Below are 20735 nucleotides of genomic sequence, written 5' to 3' on the forward strand. Positions count from 1 at the left end.
TTAATTTTTGTTTTTGTATTTTGCACACATATTTTCATCGCTAAGCTGGCAAGTCTATAATTAAAGTGTTTGGCGCTTACTTACAGGGAGAGAGCGAGAGGCCTTTGCAAGGCATTGAGTTGTAAAAGTATTTGTAAAAACCAGCAGGTGGTCGAACAGTTTTGGGCGTGAATTTGTTGTAAAATTTGTTTATGATTTTAAACCCATACATTAAAAAGTATATAAAATGTGCGAAAGGGCCATAAAGCAGCGCAGCTCGTAAAGTTAATCTTTGGAGGGTGACTCTTAAAAGGGATAAAAAGGTACATTCGCTTTCAGTAAAACTAGCAGACAGTTAACACCCATGATTTTGAAACAGGGCTAATGAGTTACTTTACCATAGATCAGTTCGCATATTAAGTGGTGTTAGTTGTTTTTTTTGGGAAATGCAGCTAAAGGTAGTCTGGTGAAATACTCATTTTTTACAGATATTTTTTAGGAATTTTTTTTCAAGAAAATAAAATGCAATCGTTTTTATTTTAGTATGTTATTATTGACATCAAATAGTATACAAAACCAATTTTTTTGTTTTTTGACATATTTTTTGTAGTAGGCTGGCAAAGAAGTAAGCGTCTTAAAACGCAGATAGTTGGCTTGTCAACAGGATTTTGGCTCTTCAGGACATCTGAAACGAAAAAGTTAAGCTAATTATTATACTGTTGGCTTGTCCTCTGGCAGGTGCTACAATGGGAAAATTTTTTTTAAAGATAACAAAATGGCGGACTTTTGAAAAAAAAAAAAACTTTTCTGAACTGATGTCGTTTTGGTGGCTTACAAACAACTGTCGGAGAAACCTAACTGCTTGTGTTACCGATTAATAATACAATCCCATATTAAAATTGTTTTTTGTACTAATTAGACGAAAACTGTATTCAAATATTTATGTACTAAACCTGAATTATCATTTCATACTAAAAAATTCCTTTGTAATATTTTACCAAAAAATGCAACCATGCCTGAACTGTAAACGCCGTTGAATTGACCGAAGCGTGCTTTAAAAGTCCAGTTGCTTACGGAAATTCAGACGCGTACGAGGCGCGACAATATATAAAAACTTCACTTCTAAGTTAACGCAATTTAAACAACTTGTTAAACATTATTAATTTCATAAACTTTAAATTCATATACTTATAAAATATTTCATGAACAAGAAATAAAATACAGTGAACTTAAAGTGTTGTTTATTATAATTTCGGAAGCCTCGTATTTTGAGCCATTGTTGCTTTTGCCTGCAACATCTTTTTATATATTGTCCTTAATTTTGCATATCAATGCTGAAAAAAATCGCGTTTATATAAATTTTCGATAACCGTAATAATTGTTCATGAAATCTTCGGGTGATCGCGCCTACGAAAATTCCGGCGAAGAAGTACCGCGTTATAACCTCCGTCATAAGAAACGCGTCGAGAAAGTTCGCGAAGCCAAAATGGCCGACAAAAACGGTGCAAGAAGTTCGAGTGACGACGAAAATGATGGCGCGATAGTTCAGCAAGACAAAGTGATCGAAGAACTACGCGAGCAAATAAAAGCCTTGCAAAAGTCGCTAGCGTCATCGGAAAAGGAAAAAGTCCAATACATCGAAGCCCTAAATCAACAAACCGCTAACAACGTCATCAGTGCCGACGTACCTAGCATCGAAGCTATTCCTGTTAGCTTCAAGCCAACCGAAGTTACCTCTGCCAACTTCACAACAGTCAGTGCTACTTCTGCCAGCGCTATTCCTGCCGAGACTTATTCTTTTAGTAACAATTATGCCAACGCCAACGCCACCTACGCCAGCGCTACCTCTGCCAACGCCAATTTTGCCGGTGCTACAACTGCCAGCACCAATTACGCCAACGCTACCTCTGCCAGCGTTACTTCTGCCAACGTCAAGCCCGACGCTGCCTTCGGCCCCTATATCCGGTCTGCCACGTGCCCGCCAGCAATAATGCAGCCGTACTGCCACACCAACCCTTATTGCTTAAATCCTCTGCCAGCAAGCTACATGCCTGCAGCGTCCAACCCACAAATCACACCGCAGCTCATCAATCAAAAAGCTCAAATAGCACCCAGCACCAGCCAGGTACGTAAAATTTTAGATTTGCCAGATTTTCATGGTTCGCCCGAAGAGTGGCCTATGTTTTCTGTGGCCTTTAAGGAAACCACGGAAATGAATTCATATTCGCAATTGGAGAATCTGTTACGTCTCCAGAAAGCCCTAAAGGGGAGAGCCAAACAACAGGTGGAATCGTTGTTGATCCACCCATCCAGTGTAGATGCGGCTATGAAAACGTTAGAATTTCATTACGGTCGCCCAGAGCTACTTATTAGAAGCCAAATAGCGAAAGTTCGAGCGTTTCCACCCTTTACCGGAGGACGAATCGCCGATATACTCAATTTTAGCACAATGGTATCAAACTTAGCTGCCTTTCTAGAAAATTCCGGTGCGGTACCACATCTAAATAATCCAATGTTGCTCGACGAATTAATCAGCAAACTGCCGCTGAACAAGAGGGAAGAGTGGACTCGCCACATCTTCGAAATGCAAAAGCCATATCCCACTGTGCGTGAATTTAGCAATTGGTTGCAGCACACAGCCATGTATGTGTCCATGGCAATAGATGTTATGCCAACAAAGTATATGCCCAACGATTTTATGTACCACAAACCTAAAATGTCGTCCAAGCCCGTAATGACTGTAACAAAAGAAGAAAAGAAGTGTTTAGTGTGTGACCAAAGCCATATTTTAAATACGTGCTCAAAATTTAAAGATGCCGATTGTTCGAATCGCTGGAGTATAGTGAAAAATAAGCATCTGTGTTTTTGTTGTTTGCAACCTGGTCACAGTGTACAGAATTGCCGCAAGCGACGAGTGTGTGGTATATCCTCGTGTAATAAATTCCACAATCGGTTGCTTCATAGTTCCAGTGATAATAACAAAAACAATATTTCATCTGCTGATAAAGCTGTGGCAACTGTTCAAACTGTGTGTCAAAATCCACAACATCCACTCGCTCGATCAAATTCACCACAACGTAACAAAACACTCCTCAAATATTTGCCTGTCAAGCTGAAAGGTCCCAAAGGCGAAATCAACATTTTCGCTTTCATTGACGAAGGCGCAAAAATATCCCTATTGGAGGAAAATATAGCGAACGTTCTCGGCCTCAAAGGCAAATCCAATTTACTTCGCCTGAAGTGGATAGGCAATCAAAGCATGAGCGAACAGTCGCGGCAAGTGTCATTTGAAATTGCCGGCGCAAATGAAGCAGCAACGAGTTATGAAATGAGGGGAGTGCGTACAACAAACAAGTTGTATTTGCCGCAGCAGACGTTGAATTTGAACGACTTCATACAACGTCACGAACAATTGGCAAATATACCAATCGCCGATTACAATAATGCAGTGCCGCAAATACTTATTGGATTGTCGCATACAGAGTTAATACGAACAATAAAAACTGTGAATTTGGACGATGGCTTTGCAATCCACAAGACAATGTTAGGGTGGACATTATTTGGATCGAACGAATATCGTTCGAGTGAGGGTACTATTGGTCACGTCAATATTGAAAGCACCGCACAATTGAATGAAATTAGTAAACAAATAACAGAATATTTTGCAGCAGAAAAATTTGAAATAAAGCAATTGCCAAGCGTTCGTTCAGAAGCCGATATTAGGGCGGAAAAGTTATTAAACGAGACGACAAGGTTTGTAAATAATAATAGATATGAAACCGGCTTGCTTTGGCATAAAGATAATGTGAAATTTCCCGAAAGTTTCAGTATGGCCATGAAGCGCTTAGAGCAAATTGAAATGAAAATGGAACGGGAAAAAGACTACGGGGAATGGTATAAAGCAAAAATCAACGAGTACATCGAAAAGGAATACGCAAAGCGACTTTCACCCGATGAAGCTAATGTAAATGCTGATCGCACATGGTATTTACCACATTTCGCCACATGTAATGTAAACAAAGGAAACAAACGTAGACTCGTTTTCGATGCCGCAGCAAAAATAAATAATATGTCGTTGAATTGTGCCCTTATGAAAGGACCGGAGGAGTATCAACCAAAATCGCTGTTGGCAATATTGTGTAAGTTTAGACAAGGCAAATTTGCAGTATGTGGTGACATATGTGAGATGTTTCACCGGATTTTGATTCGCCACGAAGATCAAAACGCGCAGCGCTTTCTTTGGAGAGGGGGCGATCGATCAAAGCCGCCAGATGTTTACGTTATGCGCGCCATGATATTTGGATCAATTAGCTCACCATGTTCTGCACAATTTGTAAAAAACGTGCACGCAGAAAAATATCGTGATGTAAATGCAAGAGCCGTCAATGCCATTGTGGATCGGCACTATGTCGACGACTATATGGACAGTTTCGATACTTTCGAAGAATGCATTAAGGTTACCAAGGATGTCATCGATATCCATAGCCACGCCGGGTTCCAGTTAAGAGGGTTGACGTCAAATTCGTACGACATTCTGCAAGCTGTATTACACAACGAGCAGCCGTGTAAGCAACAAAGAAATTATATATGCCAAGCGGAGAGTGCTACCGAGAAGGTGCTTGGAATGCACTGGAACCCAAACAAAGATTACTTTTTCTTCAAATTGCTGTTTTCAAAAGTGCCCAAAGCAGTTTTAGACTGTAGTAGACGGCCAACGAAAGGTGAGATGCTGAGCGTTACTATGTCTATATTTGATCCGCTAGGTTTCGCGTGTGGGTTGGTGCTGCGGGCAAAAGTTTTGATGCAGAGCCTGTGGACCAGGAGTATAGATTGGCATGAGCCAATCCCCGAAGACATTTATAAGAAGTGGTTGCAGTGGTACAAAACGTTGAATACCATCGAAAATTTTAAAATGCCAAGATGTTATGGCATACAATTTTTGAATCCGAATGCCGATATACAGCTACATATTTTTGTTGATGCGAGTGAGATCGCATTTGCTGCCATCGCCTTTTGGCGAATTCATCACGCAAATAATACAGACATCGTATTCGTTGCTGGCCGATCCCGGTGCAGCCCGCTGAAGCCATTGTCCATTCCGAGACTTGAGTTACAAGCAGCCGTCTTGGGAATAAAGTTGAGGGAAGCCGTCATCAACAGCCACGACGTACAGCCGCGTGAGTCAACATTTTGGTCAGATTCAAAAATAGTTCTTCAGTGGATAAGGTCTGACGCCAGGTGCTACAAGCAGTTCGTGGCACACCGTATAGCTGAGATCCTGCAAACATCCGAAGCCAGTCAGTGGAGGTGGGTACCAGGTAAAGAAAACCCAGCTGATGATGCTACACGCATAAAAACCTTTTCTCAAAATGGTAAGTGGTTAAATGGTCCGCCTTTTTTGAAATTGCCTGAGCATAGTTGGCCGGCCATGCCAACCGAATTTGATAATAGCGAATGCCAAGAGGAGAGACGCTCCAAGCAAATATATACGACATCGTCAGCGGATAGAGTAATTCCATTTAATAAGTATTCAAATTACTATAAACTTTTAAGGGTGATGACATGGGTACGATATGCCATAATGAAATTCCGTAAGGTTGATGTACGTAGAAACGTATATGCATCAAAGTTAATTATTGCGAATGAGATCAAACAAACTGAATTACTGATATGCCTATTAGTACAACAAGATGTTTTTGCTGACGAAGTTGAATCTTTACGCAAAGGTGCGCCAATTACGAAATGCAGCTCTATATTTAAGCTAAGCCCGATGTTGGACAATGAGGGCCTTATACGACTAGGGGGTCGGATAGACTATGCCGAATGCGTACCAATGTCAACAAAGCGACCAATAATATTGCCAAGGAGTCATCCTATATCACGTCTTGTAGCTAAGCATTATCACGAACTTTTTCATCACCACAACTTTGAGTCAGCGTTGTGCGCCATACGTCGAAAGTTTTGGATTCCTAGTGCGCGCCGATTATTGAGGTCAATTAAAGCTAAATGCCAGAAATGTAAAAATTTATCCGCTATTCCCGAATCACCACTTATGGGCCAAGTACCTAGCGATCGAGTTACGCCGTTCGTTCGTCCGTTCACATATTCAGGCGTTGACTACTTTGGGCCTGTCTTAGTAGCCATAGGCCGTCGTCAAGAAAAACGTTGGGTTGCACTTTTCACGTGTCTAACTATTAGAGCCATTCACCTGGAACTAGCTAGGGACCTATCAACAGATGCTGCCATAATTGTCTGCCGTAACTTTATAAACAGAAGAGGTGTACCGGTACGGCTCCGAAGCGACATGGGGACAAATTTTGTCGGCGCAAGCAAAGAAGATTGGGTGAACGTTCAAAGCGGTATGCAATCGGAGTGTGATCTTCGAGGTGTAGAGTGGGTTTTCAATGCACCTGCCAATCCATCTGCCGGGGGCATATGGGAAAGAATGGTAAGAAGCGTAAAACGAGTTTTGATGTTCACGCTGAAGGAACGAGCGCCACAGTTGGAGACCCTGCAAAGTCTTCTGATTGAAGCAGAAAATTTAATAAATTCGCGTCCATTAACACATGTGCCGGTAGAGAGTACCGACGCCAAGCCTCTGTCACCCAATCATTTCTTGCTAGGCTGCGCGAATGATGTACAAACTCCACCGCTGTCAAAGAAGATATGTTTACGCAAGCAGTGGCACATAGCGCAGCAGCTGAAGCAGAATTTCTGGAAGAGGTGGATATTGGAGTATCTTCCTACCTTGACCCGGCGTACGAAATGGTTTAAGAGGGTGAAGCCGATAGCTGTAGGTGACATCGTTATAGTTTGCGACGACAACGAGAGCCGAGGCCATTGGAAACGGGGTATCGTAACAGAAGCAAAGCCAGCCCCAGATGGTCAAGTTAGATCTGTTTTAGTCAAGACGTCAACAGGAATTTTACGGAGACCAGCGTCTAAAATTGCAGTGCTCGACGTTGGTAGTGATTCTCTCACCAGTGATGCGAATCACGGGGGGGAGGATGTTACCGATTAATAATACAATCCCATATTAAAATTGTTTTTTGTACTAATTAGACGAAAACTGTATTCAAATATTTATGTACTAAACCTGAATTATCATTTCATACTAAAAAATTCCTTTGTAATATTTTACCAAAAAATGCAACCATGCCTGAACTGTAAACGCCGTTGAATTGACCGAAGCGTGCTTTAAAAGTCCAGTTGCTTACGGAAATTCAGACGCGTACGAGGCGCGACAATATATAAAAACTTCACTTCTAAGTTAACGCAATTTAAACAACTTGTTAAACATTATTAATTTCATAAACTTTAAATTCATATACTTATAAAATATTTCATGAACAAGAAATAAAATACAGTGAACTTAAAGTGTTGTTTATTATAATTTCGGAAGCCTCGTATTTTGAGCCATTGTTGCTTTTGCCTGCAACAGCTTGGAATGTATTGTTATTCCTTGCTCCACTACTTTGCAACTTATTTATTTATTTATTTATTAGAAATATAATTATAAATAACTATATTACATTACGAAAGGCACTAGTAGCTAGGACTATCGGCCTACCACTTCGCAACTTACTCTTTCTCTAAAAGAGTTGCTGAGCCTTGCTTACTGCTTGTTTGAAGATCTCCGCTGGGCAGATGATGTAGTTATCTCTGCAGACGTTCTGATTTACTTTACCTGCTTAGATCAAAGGACGTGTTATTATCTCTTACACCTCCTCTCACATTTGCCTCTCCGAGCCGTTTTATACCTAACCAGGTTTCAGACAGGGTGACTCACTGTCGTGTGACTTCCTTAACTTGATGTTGAAAAAGATTGTGCGAATCGCAGAGCTTAATCGCTCAGGCACAAGCGTCGCTTGGAGTTTTGGGAGAAAGGTTCTACGGAAAATTTTTGAACCTTTGCACGTTGATGACGTCAAATATCGCAGGCGATGGAATAGTAATTTGTATGAGCTTTACGACGGCATAGACATAGCGCAGCGAATAAAGAACCAGCGGTTTCCTTGGCTGGGTCATGTCGCCCGAATGGGTACAAAAGCTCTGCCTCTGAAAGTATTCGATGCGGTACCAACTGGTGGTAGCAGAGGAAGAGGAAGGCCTCCTCTGGTTTTGAAAGATCAGGTGGAAAAGGACATGGCTTTACTTGGTGTGTTAAACTGGCGTCGGTTATCACGAGAAAGAAACGACTGGCACGCTTTGTTAAACTCGGCCAAAATCGTGTAAGCGGTTATCGCGCCACTCAAGAAGAAGAATATTTCCTTGCACTCTAGCTTTCAAATGAGTTTTGACTCTAATCAGACAGGCTCTCTACTTGTCCACATTTTCTTTTTCATTATTCCAAGCGCTCCTTTGCGTCAATGCCGGAGATAACAACCTTTTGACAGTTTAAAAAGAAAAATCATATTTATTTCTTTCAAAGCTGCGCCACTAACTACTTCCGATATATCGAAGGGTGCGAATTGTTTTATCTTCCATCCAATTGGCTGTATTAAGACTTGTTTTCAAAGCTCATTTGACGGGTTTAGCGGGCTGCTGTTTTTGATCTCTTCTCGTCGTGCTTTTTCCAACTCAACTTGGAATTATTAACACTCATGTATGTCCGCAGAGAAGAGAGTAAGAGAAAAAATTAAGTTATTCCCTTCCAATTATGGTACAGAGAATGGGGATACCTATATTCTAATGGGAACAGGGGCGCCTCTCTCCTAGAAAAATTAACTCAATTCGTTTGGACTCCTCCTACTCAGTCCTAGCATCAATTCCATGGATCCAAAAATTTACTCTTTTAGTATGTGTGGATGTTAGTTCTCTCTGCAACAAAAAAAAAAAAGGAAACTAGTAAAACTTGTCAATGTTAAAGAAGTTTTAAATAAGTTTTTTTGAAATTTTCTTTTTCTTCAGAAAAAAGTTTTACGTTATTTTCATCCGCCAAACAAGATGCACACAGCGGATCGTATATCGTTTTCGTGGATTGTGACCTCTAATTAGTCCTTTCAGGGCTTATGAGTTCTCTATCAGCGTGTCGTGCCTTTCCGGAAAACATTTTGTTGCTTTACAGATGTCAGTAATGCGTCAACAGCAAATTTTAATGACCTTAAAATTGGTTCTGATCAAATTGGACGCTCCATAGTGCCGCAGTTCACCAATTTATCAGCCATTTGTTCAAGCACATTCCACCTTGCACCGGACTTCAGCCTCAAACTGAATTTCTGAACTATTTTAGAAAGCTGCGATCGCCTTTTAAGACCTTTAGAGCAGCTTGACTGTTATTGCAGATCCTCGTCTTAAGTCCTAGTCACCCTTCGCCAATTTGAGTAGTTCAAAGACTCTCGTATTTGAATAGCCTTTTAAAAATATTTGAAGTTACCGTTCTAATGCAATTCGGCTCCAATGCTAAAGGCACTTTCAGTCTTGGAGCTAGTGCTGTTGATGTAGTGGAAGAGAGAAAAGGCTGGAGAACTGCCATCCCCAAAGGCACACTAAGAAGCCTCTTGGGCCTAGCCGTCAGTCCTGGATATTTAAAAAGAAAGTGTTCAATATTCTCTTTTTCTGCAGGATGCCCGCATCTTCTGCAATGGGGGTCTCCCAGTGACCGGTGAACACCGCTATGAGTTTGAAAATTGAATGGCGGGGATCTCCAGCACTTTGAATATCCTACTTCTGTCGTACTGAAGCCATAGTGACTTTGAAATACGCTCTTTTATGAAAGGAAGGGTACTGACTGATCCCTCTGACAACCTTTTGAACAATTCTCGGCAATGGAAAGTCCGGTCGTCGTCAAGATAATAGTTTTCTATGTGAGTGAGTCAAGTGAAGCCGAGCCCTTGCCTACTTGATCTTTCCATCGCTGGACAGGCTTTCCTCTTCCTCAGCCAGCAGCAGCAGTTGCCACTCCTAATACTATCATGGCTGGAACATTTCAATCCATTCTTCTAATATGACTTAGACAAAGAAGACAGTAGAAGAAGAAAGTCTTCTACGGAATATTTTATTTTTTTATTTTGAACTACTGAAATGTTATTTTCGACCAAGTTTCTGCGTAATGCAATAGAAGGAGTATAATGAGGAAGATATAAAGTGTTGTTGTTTTTGGTAAAAGAAAAGCTGTGCTTATTAATTACTTAGAATCGAGACAAAGTAGCATTTGTTGAATGAGAGATTTTTCATTCGATTTCAAGGCTAGCATGAAAAATGGTGTTGAGGCTGGTTCTCAAGTAAATGAAGAGAATCTTTTTCTTCTTCTTTCATAGTGTTACAACGCGGGGTGCGTCAAAGCCTCCTTCAAAATGCTCCTCCATAGCAGTCTATCTTAAGCTGTTGCTTCGTAGTTCCGTATTCCGAACTTCTTAAGATCGTGTTCCACTCCGTTTATCCAACGGTTCTTCGGTCTGCCTTTGGCCCGCACGCCCATTAGCTTTCCTGGCAAGGCTTTCTTCACGGTACAGTCAACAGGGATACGGATCACATGACCTAGCCAACTTATGCGCCGCACTCTAACAAAACGTCCAGCTGTCTCGTTCTGGGTTAGATGGTTCAGTTCAGAGTTCAATCGGATTCTGTAGGTACTACCATCCATACTTATTGGGCTAAAGATCTTTCTTAAAATTTGTCCTTCCATGCGAGCAATCTGAGCACAATCATCAACCTTAAGAGTTCATACCTCACAACCATACGTTAGGATTGGTCGAATAGGGGTCTTGCACTTAGTTAAATTTGTAGCTTTAGACAAATAAAGGGAATCTAATTACTTACAAATTTAAGAATACAAATTCAAGATGCAATTTTTAAAAAATTTCTGAAGTCAGCCAACTTAGGTATTAGTCAGTCTTTCAACAAAGATTTCGAAAGATTTTTTCGCTTCATAATTCTTTTTTTTTCTTCTTACAATACTTAATAAATTTACTTATACACTTGCATTTATTTTGAAATTATCTAATTAAAAATATTCTTTATAAATCAAAATCCACTAATCCACTTGAAAACAAATAAGCATCTGTGAAAGGGCAATCAAAACAATAAGACACTCAATCACTACCAATTTCCCCATGAAAGTCAGCAAATCAACAGCTCCCAATGACACAATAAAGCCACAAAGGTTGAAGAGGAAGGAGTGGAATAATTTCTGCCAAGCAACTGTTGCGCCGAGAGGCACGTACTTGCCGACTATAATTCCACGTGAACTTCACTATTTACATAGATTTGTACGCTCATAAAAAGTGGTGCAAAGGGAATAATTTTCTTTCCTTACACAATAAAATTTAAAGCAAACAATTTTCCGCGCAAGTGGCGGCGGCTCGTTATACTCTTACTCTGCAATAGACTCAGAGCAAAGAAATTGCAATGCCGCACTTTTGATTTGAACGATGTGCAGTGCTGGTCAAAAGACAGCCAATTCGAGGCCGTCCGAACGGGAGTAAACTTTATGTGCAATTCATTGGGTGTATAAAATATAATATACTAAGACTGCGATTTGAGTGGCTTCGGCTTGTTTTGTGGTAGTACGCCAAGTTTATTTGGCAGCTGATTGATTGCAAAACGTGAGTGGCAATCAAAAGGCACAGGAAGGAAAAGTAAAGGTGAAAAAGAAATGGAAGACGACTACAAAAACGGGTAATACAAATAAATTAAGTAAGGTTTGGTTAGGTTAGACTTGGTATATCGTGGTGATCTATAGTGATACCAAATGTTTGTGTGGAGTGTTCAAGAACTTTTTACTTAGTCTTTATTACATAGGTAATTTACAGGTTCAGCACTCGAAGTGTAACCAATCAAAAAGGTAATAAATTTAGTTTTGAAAATTACTTTTATTCAATTCAAAGTAAAAAATGTGTGAAAATAATACAAAATTAAGAATCAATTTACGTTTGCTCGATATGACCACCTTTCGCCTTGACTATGACCTTGAGACGGTCCAGAAATGAATCGCAAGCTGTTCGAAAGTGACTTGCAGGTATTTTGCGCCACTCGCGACAATGGCTTTTTTCAGCGCCTTGAGACTGGTGAATCTTTTTGTTCGGATCTAAAATTGCCCAAAGAGAATAATCCATCGGATTCGCGTGGTGAATTTGAGAGCCATTATGTGGACGTTTTGAAGTTTTGAACGTTACTTTTTATCAAAGCTTAGTTTACTCGAACTTTGTGAGACGGTGCCGAGCCCCGTTGAAACGTCCAAGGTCTGCCACCAAAATGTTTGTCTGCCCACGGCTTCAAAGCAACCTCGAGAATACTTTCCCGATAATATTTCGCATTTACCTTGACGCCAGGCTCGTTGAAAATGATTGGAGAGCGCTCATCTGCGATTACAGCGGCCCAAACCATTAGCTGTGCCGAGTGCTGCCTCTTGGTGGCCGATCGATGACTCAAATTCTGGTATTAACGGTCAGTTAAATAAACCCTATCGTTGTGGGAGTTTACGAATTGCTCACTTTGAAAAATTTTCTCGTCCGAAAACACAATGTTCGAAAATGGACCGCTTTCGGCCATGCGAAGCAACTCCTTTGCTCACTCAAGTCTGACTTGTTGCTGCTTTGGTGTGAGATCATGCGACATTTGGATCTTGTAAAGCTTTACTTTGAGATAATTTTTCAGTATGCGGCGGATGTTACGGTCAGATATTTTAAGTTCTTTTGCCATTTGATTGGCCCTTCGTCGGGGAGTTCGCTCAAATTGCTTCTTCACTTTTTGAACCATTTCATGTGACGTTGCAGTCTTTTGATGACCACCTCCATGACGTTTTGCGATGCGACCAGTATCATTGCAACGAGTAATGGTGCGATAAACAAAAACTTTATTTACTTTAAGGCCCTCGAGCTCACGAACAATCGCTGGTTGTGATTTTCCAGCCAAATATAATGCAATCCCACATTTATGTTTGAAATCCATTACTGATTTTCTTTTTTCGTGTTTACTCTCGGGCAAAATGCTTCCGCGCGCTTGTAAACAATACTCTGGACTGTTATTTAATATAATAGGTCTATTTATAAGTTCGTGCGGTTTTACAACAGATGGCGTAACTTGATTATTATTCCATCGATCCACATTTCCAAACATTCATTGGAGAGCTACTGTCGTAAGGCACAAACGTCAGTATAAGTTCTTTATTTGAAGCGTAAACAACAATATTTTTACCACACTTGAAAATGTCGAATTTCGTGCCAAATAATGTGTTTTTGCGGGGAATTCTTCTTCATTATTTTAATATGAAGAAAAAAGCAGCCGAAAGTCATCGTATCTTGGTGGAAGTTTATGGTGAGCATGCTCTATCTGAGCGAACGTGCCAGAAGTGGTTTGCACGCTTTAAAAGTGGTGATTTTGGCTTGGAAGACGAAGAACGCGAGGGTGCGCCGCCAAAGTTCATGGATACCGAATTGGAGGAATTGCTCGATCAAGATCCGGCTCAAACGCAAGAAGAGGTTGCAAAAACTTTGGGAGTTGATCAATCAACCATTTCCAAACGTTTAAAAGCCATGGGAATGATCCGAAAGGTAGGCCATTGGGTGCCGTATGAATTGAAGCCAAGAGACGTTGAACGCCGTTTTATGGCATGCGAACAACTGCTTCAACGGCACAAAAGAAAGGGTTTTTTGCATCGAATTGTGACTGGCGATGAAAAGTGGGTCCATTACGATAATCCAAAACGTCGGGCAACGTATGGATACCCTGGCCATGCTTCAACATCGACGTCGGCGCAGAATATTCATGGCCTGAAGGTTATGCTGTGTATCTGGTGGGACCAGCTGGGTGTTGTGTATTATGAGCTACTGAAACCGAATGAAACGATTACGGGGGATGTCTACCGACGACAATTGATGCGTTTGAGCCGAGCACTGCGAGAAAAACGGCCGCAATACGCCGATAGACACGACAAAGTTATTTTGCAACATGACAATGCTCGGCCACATGTTGCACAAGTGGTCAAAACATACTTAGAAACGCTCAAATGGGATGTCCTACCCCACCCGCCGTATAGTCCAGACCTTGCGCCATCCGATTACTATCTCTTCCGATCGATGCAACATGGCCTGGCTGACCAGCACTTCCGTAATTACGATGAAGTCAAAAAATGGATCGATTCGTGGATTGCGGCAAAACCGACCGAATTTTTCACAAAGGGAATCCGTGAATTGCCAGAAAGATGGGAAAAAGTAGTAGTAAGCGATGGACAATATTTTGAATATTAAATTTGTAACCATTTTACGTCAATAAAGTTTCAAATTTCGAAAAAAAACCGCACGAACTTATTCATAGTCCTATTAGTTAACTAACAGACATCTGATGTCCGTGGTTTCTAATGTTGAAAATTAGACAGATCCTAAGCACTTTATTTGTGTTTTGCTAGGTGCAGCGCAGTGGCAGCGTAGGTGTTCCAGAGTTCCTGTCGCATTGACTTCGTTACATATTGTGCATGTATCGTTCAGCACTAGCTTCAGTTTGGCCGTGTACGATGGAGTGAGACAGTGTCCCGTCAGTATCCACACACTACACTCTTTCTTGGGAAGAGATAAAATATAGTTTGTAGATCTGACATTGTACCTGCGTAGTATCGTTTTCTCGATCCTGCATGCGCTCGTTCTTTCCCTTCTTGAATTCGTTTCTTGAATCATTGCTGCCACTACCTCCAGTCGTTGTTTGCAGAGAGGTGGTTTTATACCGGGCGTGCTAACTACTGGAAGATTTGTGCCTGCTTGGCTAGTATATCCACTTTCTCGTTTCCTTCAATTCCCTTGTGTCCCGAAACCCAGTAGATGGTGGCTTATTTCTGTTTAAGTAAAGGGAAGGGATTATAAATAAGTCAGATTGGAGTAGAAATTCTTTATGGAGAACTTTTAGTTTTTAAAAGTGTTCGACAGCTGTTTTTCCATGAGGCACTCTTTCAATTTGACTGTGTAGCTGGTGAATTGACGATCACAAAGTACAATTGCCTTCATGTGTAGAGTTTTTCAGAAACCTCAACTTTTTTTAAGCTAATGGCAACTGCTTCAGTTGTTTTCCCGAGCTACTTATCCAATTTGTAAACCATATCTTGATGGATCCCAACAAATTTAGATACTTTAGTGACAGCTCTGCAGGTCAGACAGCCTTTATGAGGAGTTATGTTAATGCAAAAATACTTTTGGTGGTGCGGCATTGCCTGCAGAGGAGTCACCACTTTTAGTAAGCAATTTTACTATAGTTTTAATGTTGACTGTTTTCTTCGATTTCCAAGGCGTAGTGCACCATGAGTACTTTCCATTGGGCCAGGCAGTCAATAGAGAATATTATTTATCCCTTTTAAAGCGTTTGAGAGATTCTGTACGTCGCATACGGCCGGAAATGTGGGCAAAGAATTCTTGGATTTTGCATGATGATAACGCGCCATCGCACCGAGCCCAAATTGTGCTGGATTAATTGACCAAACACCAAGTAAATACCATCGTGCAAGCACCTGCTATGCCCCGTGCGACTTCTTTTTGTTTCCCAAGTTAAAGTTACAACTTCGTGGAAGGAGATTTCCATCGATAGAGGAGATCAAAGAGAATGCGACGAAGGAGCTGAAGGCTATCCCCTCGTCGGCCTAGCAGGGGTGCATGGAGGACTGGGTTAAACGTTGGCACATGTGTGTTGCTTCAGACAGGTCATATTTTAAAGGAGATAAAATAAATTTGCCTGAAATTTAACTCTATTTTGTTTTATTTAAACATTTCCGGTACCTTCTGATCATAGGGTATGTTTCTTATACCCAGTGGGCTTCGGATTTGGGATCAACTGAATGTTAGTCGCGCTCAAGCTCGTTCGACTACAGCAGTCGCCTACTTCTATATTTCTAAAGGGTGATCAATTTAGAGGTATCTGATTTTAAATTGAAATAAAACAACGCAAATTCGAATTGATTGGGCAATCTTTATTATTTTTGTGTAGAACCATTCCTAAAATTTGTTTTTTAAAGATAACCCCTTTCAAATGTTGGCCGCAACTGCGCCATAATTCGGTCATCCATAAGCACCAATTTTGAATGACTCGCGACTCGCTGGAGGGCTTCGGTCGGTATCTCGTGAATAACTTTAGTAATTTTGGCTTCCAAGGCCTCAATCGAAACTGGTTTATCCACAAAGCATTTACACTTTGCATAGTCGCACAAATTAAAGTCCAAAGGTACGCAATCTTGGTGGCCAATTTACTGGTCCGAGACGAGAGATAAATTGCTCACCGAAACGACAGCAAAGGACGCAGTAAATACATTTTTCCAGGGGCTGTATGGCAAGTAGCGCCGTCTTGTTGGAACCAAATGTTGTGGAGACAACGGGCTTCAATTTCCGGTATCCGACATCAAAAAGTCGTTTACTATCGCGCGATAGGGTTCGCCACTCACTGTTGCATTGGCGTCAGCCTCGTCTTTGAAGAAACATGAGCCGATGATTCCTTAAGCCCATAGACCACACCAAAAAGTTGTTTTCAATGGATGTAATGGTTGTTCTTGAATGGTTTCGAGTTGTTCATCAGCTCAAACATGGCAATTTTGCTTATTGACATAGCCATTAAGCCAAAAATAAGCCTCATCGCTCAACATCTGGCCTTAACGCCTAAGCGCGCGATGAACAATTTTCACAGAGCTTCGATTTTCGTAATTCAATTTTACGATTTGTAAATTTTATTGAGGCGTAAGTCTTTCCATGATGGAAGTTTAATGAATACTGGAAAAAATTATCCATTTACTTTGGCAGCAGTCACGCGTGATCTGTCAAAAACCTCCTATTGGAAAATGTACCTCGAATGTGATCACCCTTTACATATTTTTGCAATTTGCTACTGTCAAACTACACCTTGGCCTCTACACTACTCACCACCTCCATCTTCCGCAGGCACGCAGCGCTAAGCAAAGCCTGCAAATCATAAAATATTCCAACTACACAGTCAAATTTGACCCTCCAATGCTGACTTCTTGTTCCGTACAGTAGTTGGTGGAACAGGTTCGTCGAACTACTTCACAATTTTGCTTATCACTTCTTTCTTCTTGTTGTTGTTTTTGGCTATATGCTAATGCCTGCCTTTGATTTTTGCATATAACTCATAATTTTGCCAGTAGCAGCTGATGAGCTGAAAAAATCGTATAAATGCATGGTCAATGGTACTTCGTGCCTCACTATGTGGCACATTGCTAATGATCTTGTTACACGTTGCAGTTTTTATGCTACTAACGAGCAACTAACGCTAATTTTTTCGCCATTGCCGCAAAGTTACAATCAGTTACAATAAAAAAGTGCAAATTTTGTTTGTATGATTACAGTTTTGCTACTGCAACTTGCAACCTGCAGCATTTTATTTTTATTAGTGTCATTTTTGTGGCGACCAACAACGTGAGGAACATGTGCTTTTCGACGTTAGCGCAGAACGCCTTAAGCACCTTTTTTTTTTGTGGACTCTATTTTTACATGGGGTCCCCCCTTGCATTTCTACGAATTCATGTTTTAACCACTTTTTCGCGTTGCACCTATTTGAGCGCTTTAACTGCGGTTTGGCGTTGTTATAAATCAGTTCATACTTTACTATCTCCTTCCTTTTTCTTCATTACTATGCATGACAACTGAACAACAACACTGCCCGCTTGTAAGGCTGCCTCCCAATTTCCGCTGTATAATTTTTTTTATTACATCCACTTTTCGTCTCTTTCTGTATTTAGCTTTGCCAATTATTTTTATTGTTGTTATTATAGCCAATTACTTGCCATGCGCTGTCCGAAAGCTGACAATTTACAATGCGCAGTTTGACAAATGACAGCAATTGTCAACTGTCAAAAATAGCGTTTTTTAATGCAAGACAGTTTTTCAACATTTTTTTGCTATTTTGTTTATGTATTTAATTCATTTTTTCCATTTTAATCGTTGACTCACGTTTCTTGGGTGGTCCACACTTGATGTCTCAGACATTTTTTTCGCTTTTTAAAGGTTTAAAAATTACTTAATTCCCGGCTAAAATGCGCCACTAATGATGATCGTTAAAAAGTAAAATAGTTGTATTAAAATTTATTACACTAACGAAAAAAAAAAATATAAAAACAAAAAATTTTTTATTAGCGTCACGTTTGCTTCATTCAAATGTCACAACCTTTCAAGCTCTAAAATTTTGGTTACCTATATGCACACATACATACATACATGTGTACGCAAGTACGTTGACACACTTATAGGGGTTTCCAAAAGGTACATAACATCACTTTAGGAGCGTCCATTCGGAGAAGTTTTGGCACATCAGCTACCAACCTCCAACCACCTGAGTACTTCTTAAGTTGACTAAACCTTAAAGGGGTGTAGCGCGAAATCTTAATGCGTGAATTTGGCAAATGTAGACTGAGAGATCCTTATCTCCTGTGAACTGCTTGAAATCGACGGATTTTGCTCATTTTGTATTTACCCATTAACGCGTCGTCTCACTGGCACAGGAACATCACAAATTTTAACATGATTTTCCCTATGCGTATGCGTCTATTTAAAAACTTTAATTTTTCTAGGCTTTAGTAATAAAAAATATTTCCCACACTTATGGAACACAATTCAATTCATGTACATAGTACACAGGCTGACTTCGCAGTACTGGGTTGCCCATATTCGACGGACCCATGTATTTTTTTTTAAGTCCGCAGGCAACAATCTTTGCGTCAATTGAATCTTATACGGGAATAAATGCAAATCTATGCGGATAATTCATTGTAAAGTGGTCCGAGCAATGCCCAACTGCTGAGAACGCCGATTTTGGGATGTCCTTGGCGACGCCTTGGTCGGTTCTGATTTCTCCTCTTTAGATTAGAAAGAGCATCACCAGTCGAAAACCTTTCGTACAAACGTTCAATGGTGTTCTTAGAAGGCGCACTTTTCACATTATTTAATTTTTTATACGCACGTTGAGTTTTCACAATTGACTTCTTTTGTTGAATGTAAATTTCAACAATTTGGGAGCGCTCGCGTGGCGTGTACTGTTCCATGGTAAAAATCTGCTTGGACTGACGCTTCCAACGCGGTATGTCATTAAGCGATCTGACGTCTCTATCAAAAGATACAGGGTTGCCAGATGGGTCCGTCGAATATGAGCAGCCCTGTAGAGCATTCCATTAACTCAACCTGGTTGACTGTTTTGACTCTATAGTATGAATGATACTATACATCTTAAAGGTATATAAAGTTTCATTATGATGGTAGATATTGAACATCAGCAAGACAGCTGATAACACTTGGCGAACTCAGTGCGCAAAATACAGATTGCATGAGATGTGTGAGAAGGATTTGCCTGCACTTGGTATGAAAGGCTAGCGCAAACTTCGCGACAGAAAAAGTTCACTTTTTCGTCTCCTTCACCCTAAGATTGTAGACCATATAAGGAAAAGTACGACGACGACGTATTTAGTACTAGCAGGCGTATTTCCTTCTATTTAGTACTAGCAGGTATATTTCCCTCTATTTAAATAAGTCTCTGTAGCTTAATGCCTGACCCATTAACAGAACTCACTCAACCAGAGATAAGACTCTGCCCCAAAATACATCTACCAAGCGTTATGTCGGAGCTAAACTATGCTGGGAGATTAAGGTGAGAATGTCAAAGCAGAGTATACTGGCAACAATCCTTTGAGCAGAGACAGGGTCTTGAAAACAAATTTTGTATCATGGATGTACACCGCCATTATAATATCAGTTGTATGCAACGGGGCCCATTTCAATGCTATGCTATGCAATGTTAAGTTCAATTTCTATAAACTCTGTGTAAGATCATGCCCGTTTCGTAAACTGAATGTTATCCTTAACCAGATTCTTGTTGACCTACACCAGAAACCGAGAGTAATGCACATAGCTAAACTGCACAGAATCAGGATTATCGAAGCTGAAGGATGTGGAGTGTTTCGTAGTAGTATATTTGTGAATAGTTAGTGGATGCGGCTTGAGATTAAATCATAACCAGTTTATATTTCGACAAGGTAGTATTCCGAAAAATCAAAGAGGAATAACATTGCACATTTTGAAGTGACACTTCTTAGGTATCGATGGACGAGCGAGAATGGAGAGTAAAATTTCAAGGGCATGCAACGTTTTTGGCATTTTCGTTCCGCGAGAGAGAAAAAGGATATAACGTAGAGGAAAAGGAGAGAGAGAGCTATCTATACCTTATATATATCATAGATACACTTTAGGCTATTCTCGTCTCCGTTTTGTGCGGTCCTTCGTCTTTTTTCCCACTCCTACGCTAGGGAGTACGACGTTACTCGTATTGTAGGAGCAAGAGAGAACCACGTCTACATTATATACAAGACGTTAGAATATAACAGAAAGAGAAATAGAGTGACGCGTAAACGTGCAGCACCAACGCCATATTACTATAGTAGAGCGAAAGAGATTGAACTTTTCTGCTTGGCGGAAAAATACATGAAGGTCAGTCGAGGGGCGAGCGCTAATAGAACCAATTTTTCTATTATTTGGTGTTTCGTGCCTGAATGGTAGTTACTCACCAACTCATTCGGCTACGATGGCCGAAGAATAGACAATAAAATTGATATAGTCTGACAAATTAGCTATTTTATGCAATGGCAAACCTCCAAGTGTTTTTCTGTCATGAAAAAGCTCCTCATAAAAAATATTTACCGTTCGGAATCGACTTCAAACTGTAGGTACCTCTATTTGCACCCTAAAGATTACACCCTTTGTTATGCCAATTATTTTTTATTTTATTTTATTTTTATATTTATATTTTTTTATTTGCTATTTAGGCTGCAGCGGTATTCAACCATT

At 40.4% G+C, this 20735-nt stretch overlaps 1 protein-coding gene across 1 annotated transcript; it reads left to right on the plus strand.

The window, feature by feature from the left end:
* Positions 1-1363: 1363 nt before the first annotated feature.
* Positions 1364-7000, plus strand: LOC128863524 (uncharacterized). Its single transcript, XM_054102730.1, has one exon. It carries the CDS (start codon positions 1364-1366, stop codon positions 6998-7000), a length of 5637 nt encoding a protein of 1878 aa, XP_053958705.1.
* The last annotated feature ends 13735 nt before the right edge of the window (positions 7001-20735 follow it).

This window comes from Anastrepha ludens, chromosome 5 (assembly GCF_028408465.1).
Source record: "Anastrepha ludens isolate Willacy chromosome 5, idAnaLude1.1, whole genome shotgun sequence".
Taxonomy (NCBI): Eukaryota; Metazoa; Arthropoda; class Insecta; order Diptera; family Tephritidae; genus Anastrepha; species Anastrepha ludens.

Excerpts from the sequence above, each read along its gene's own strand:
- LOC128863524 (XM_054102730.1), top strand. The coding sequence starts at position 1,364 with ATGAAATCTTCGGGTGATCGCGCCTACGAAAATTCCGGCGAAGAAGTA.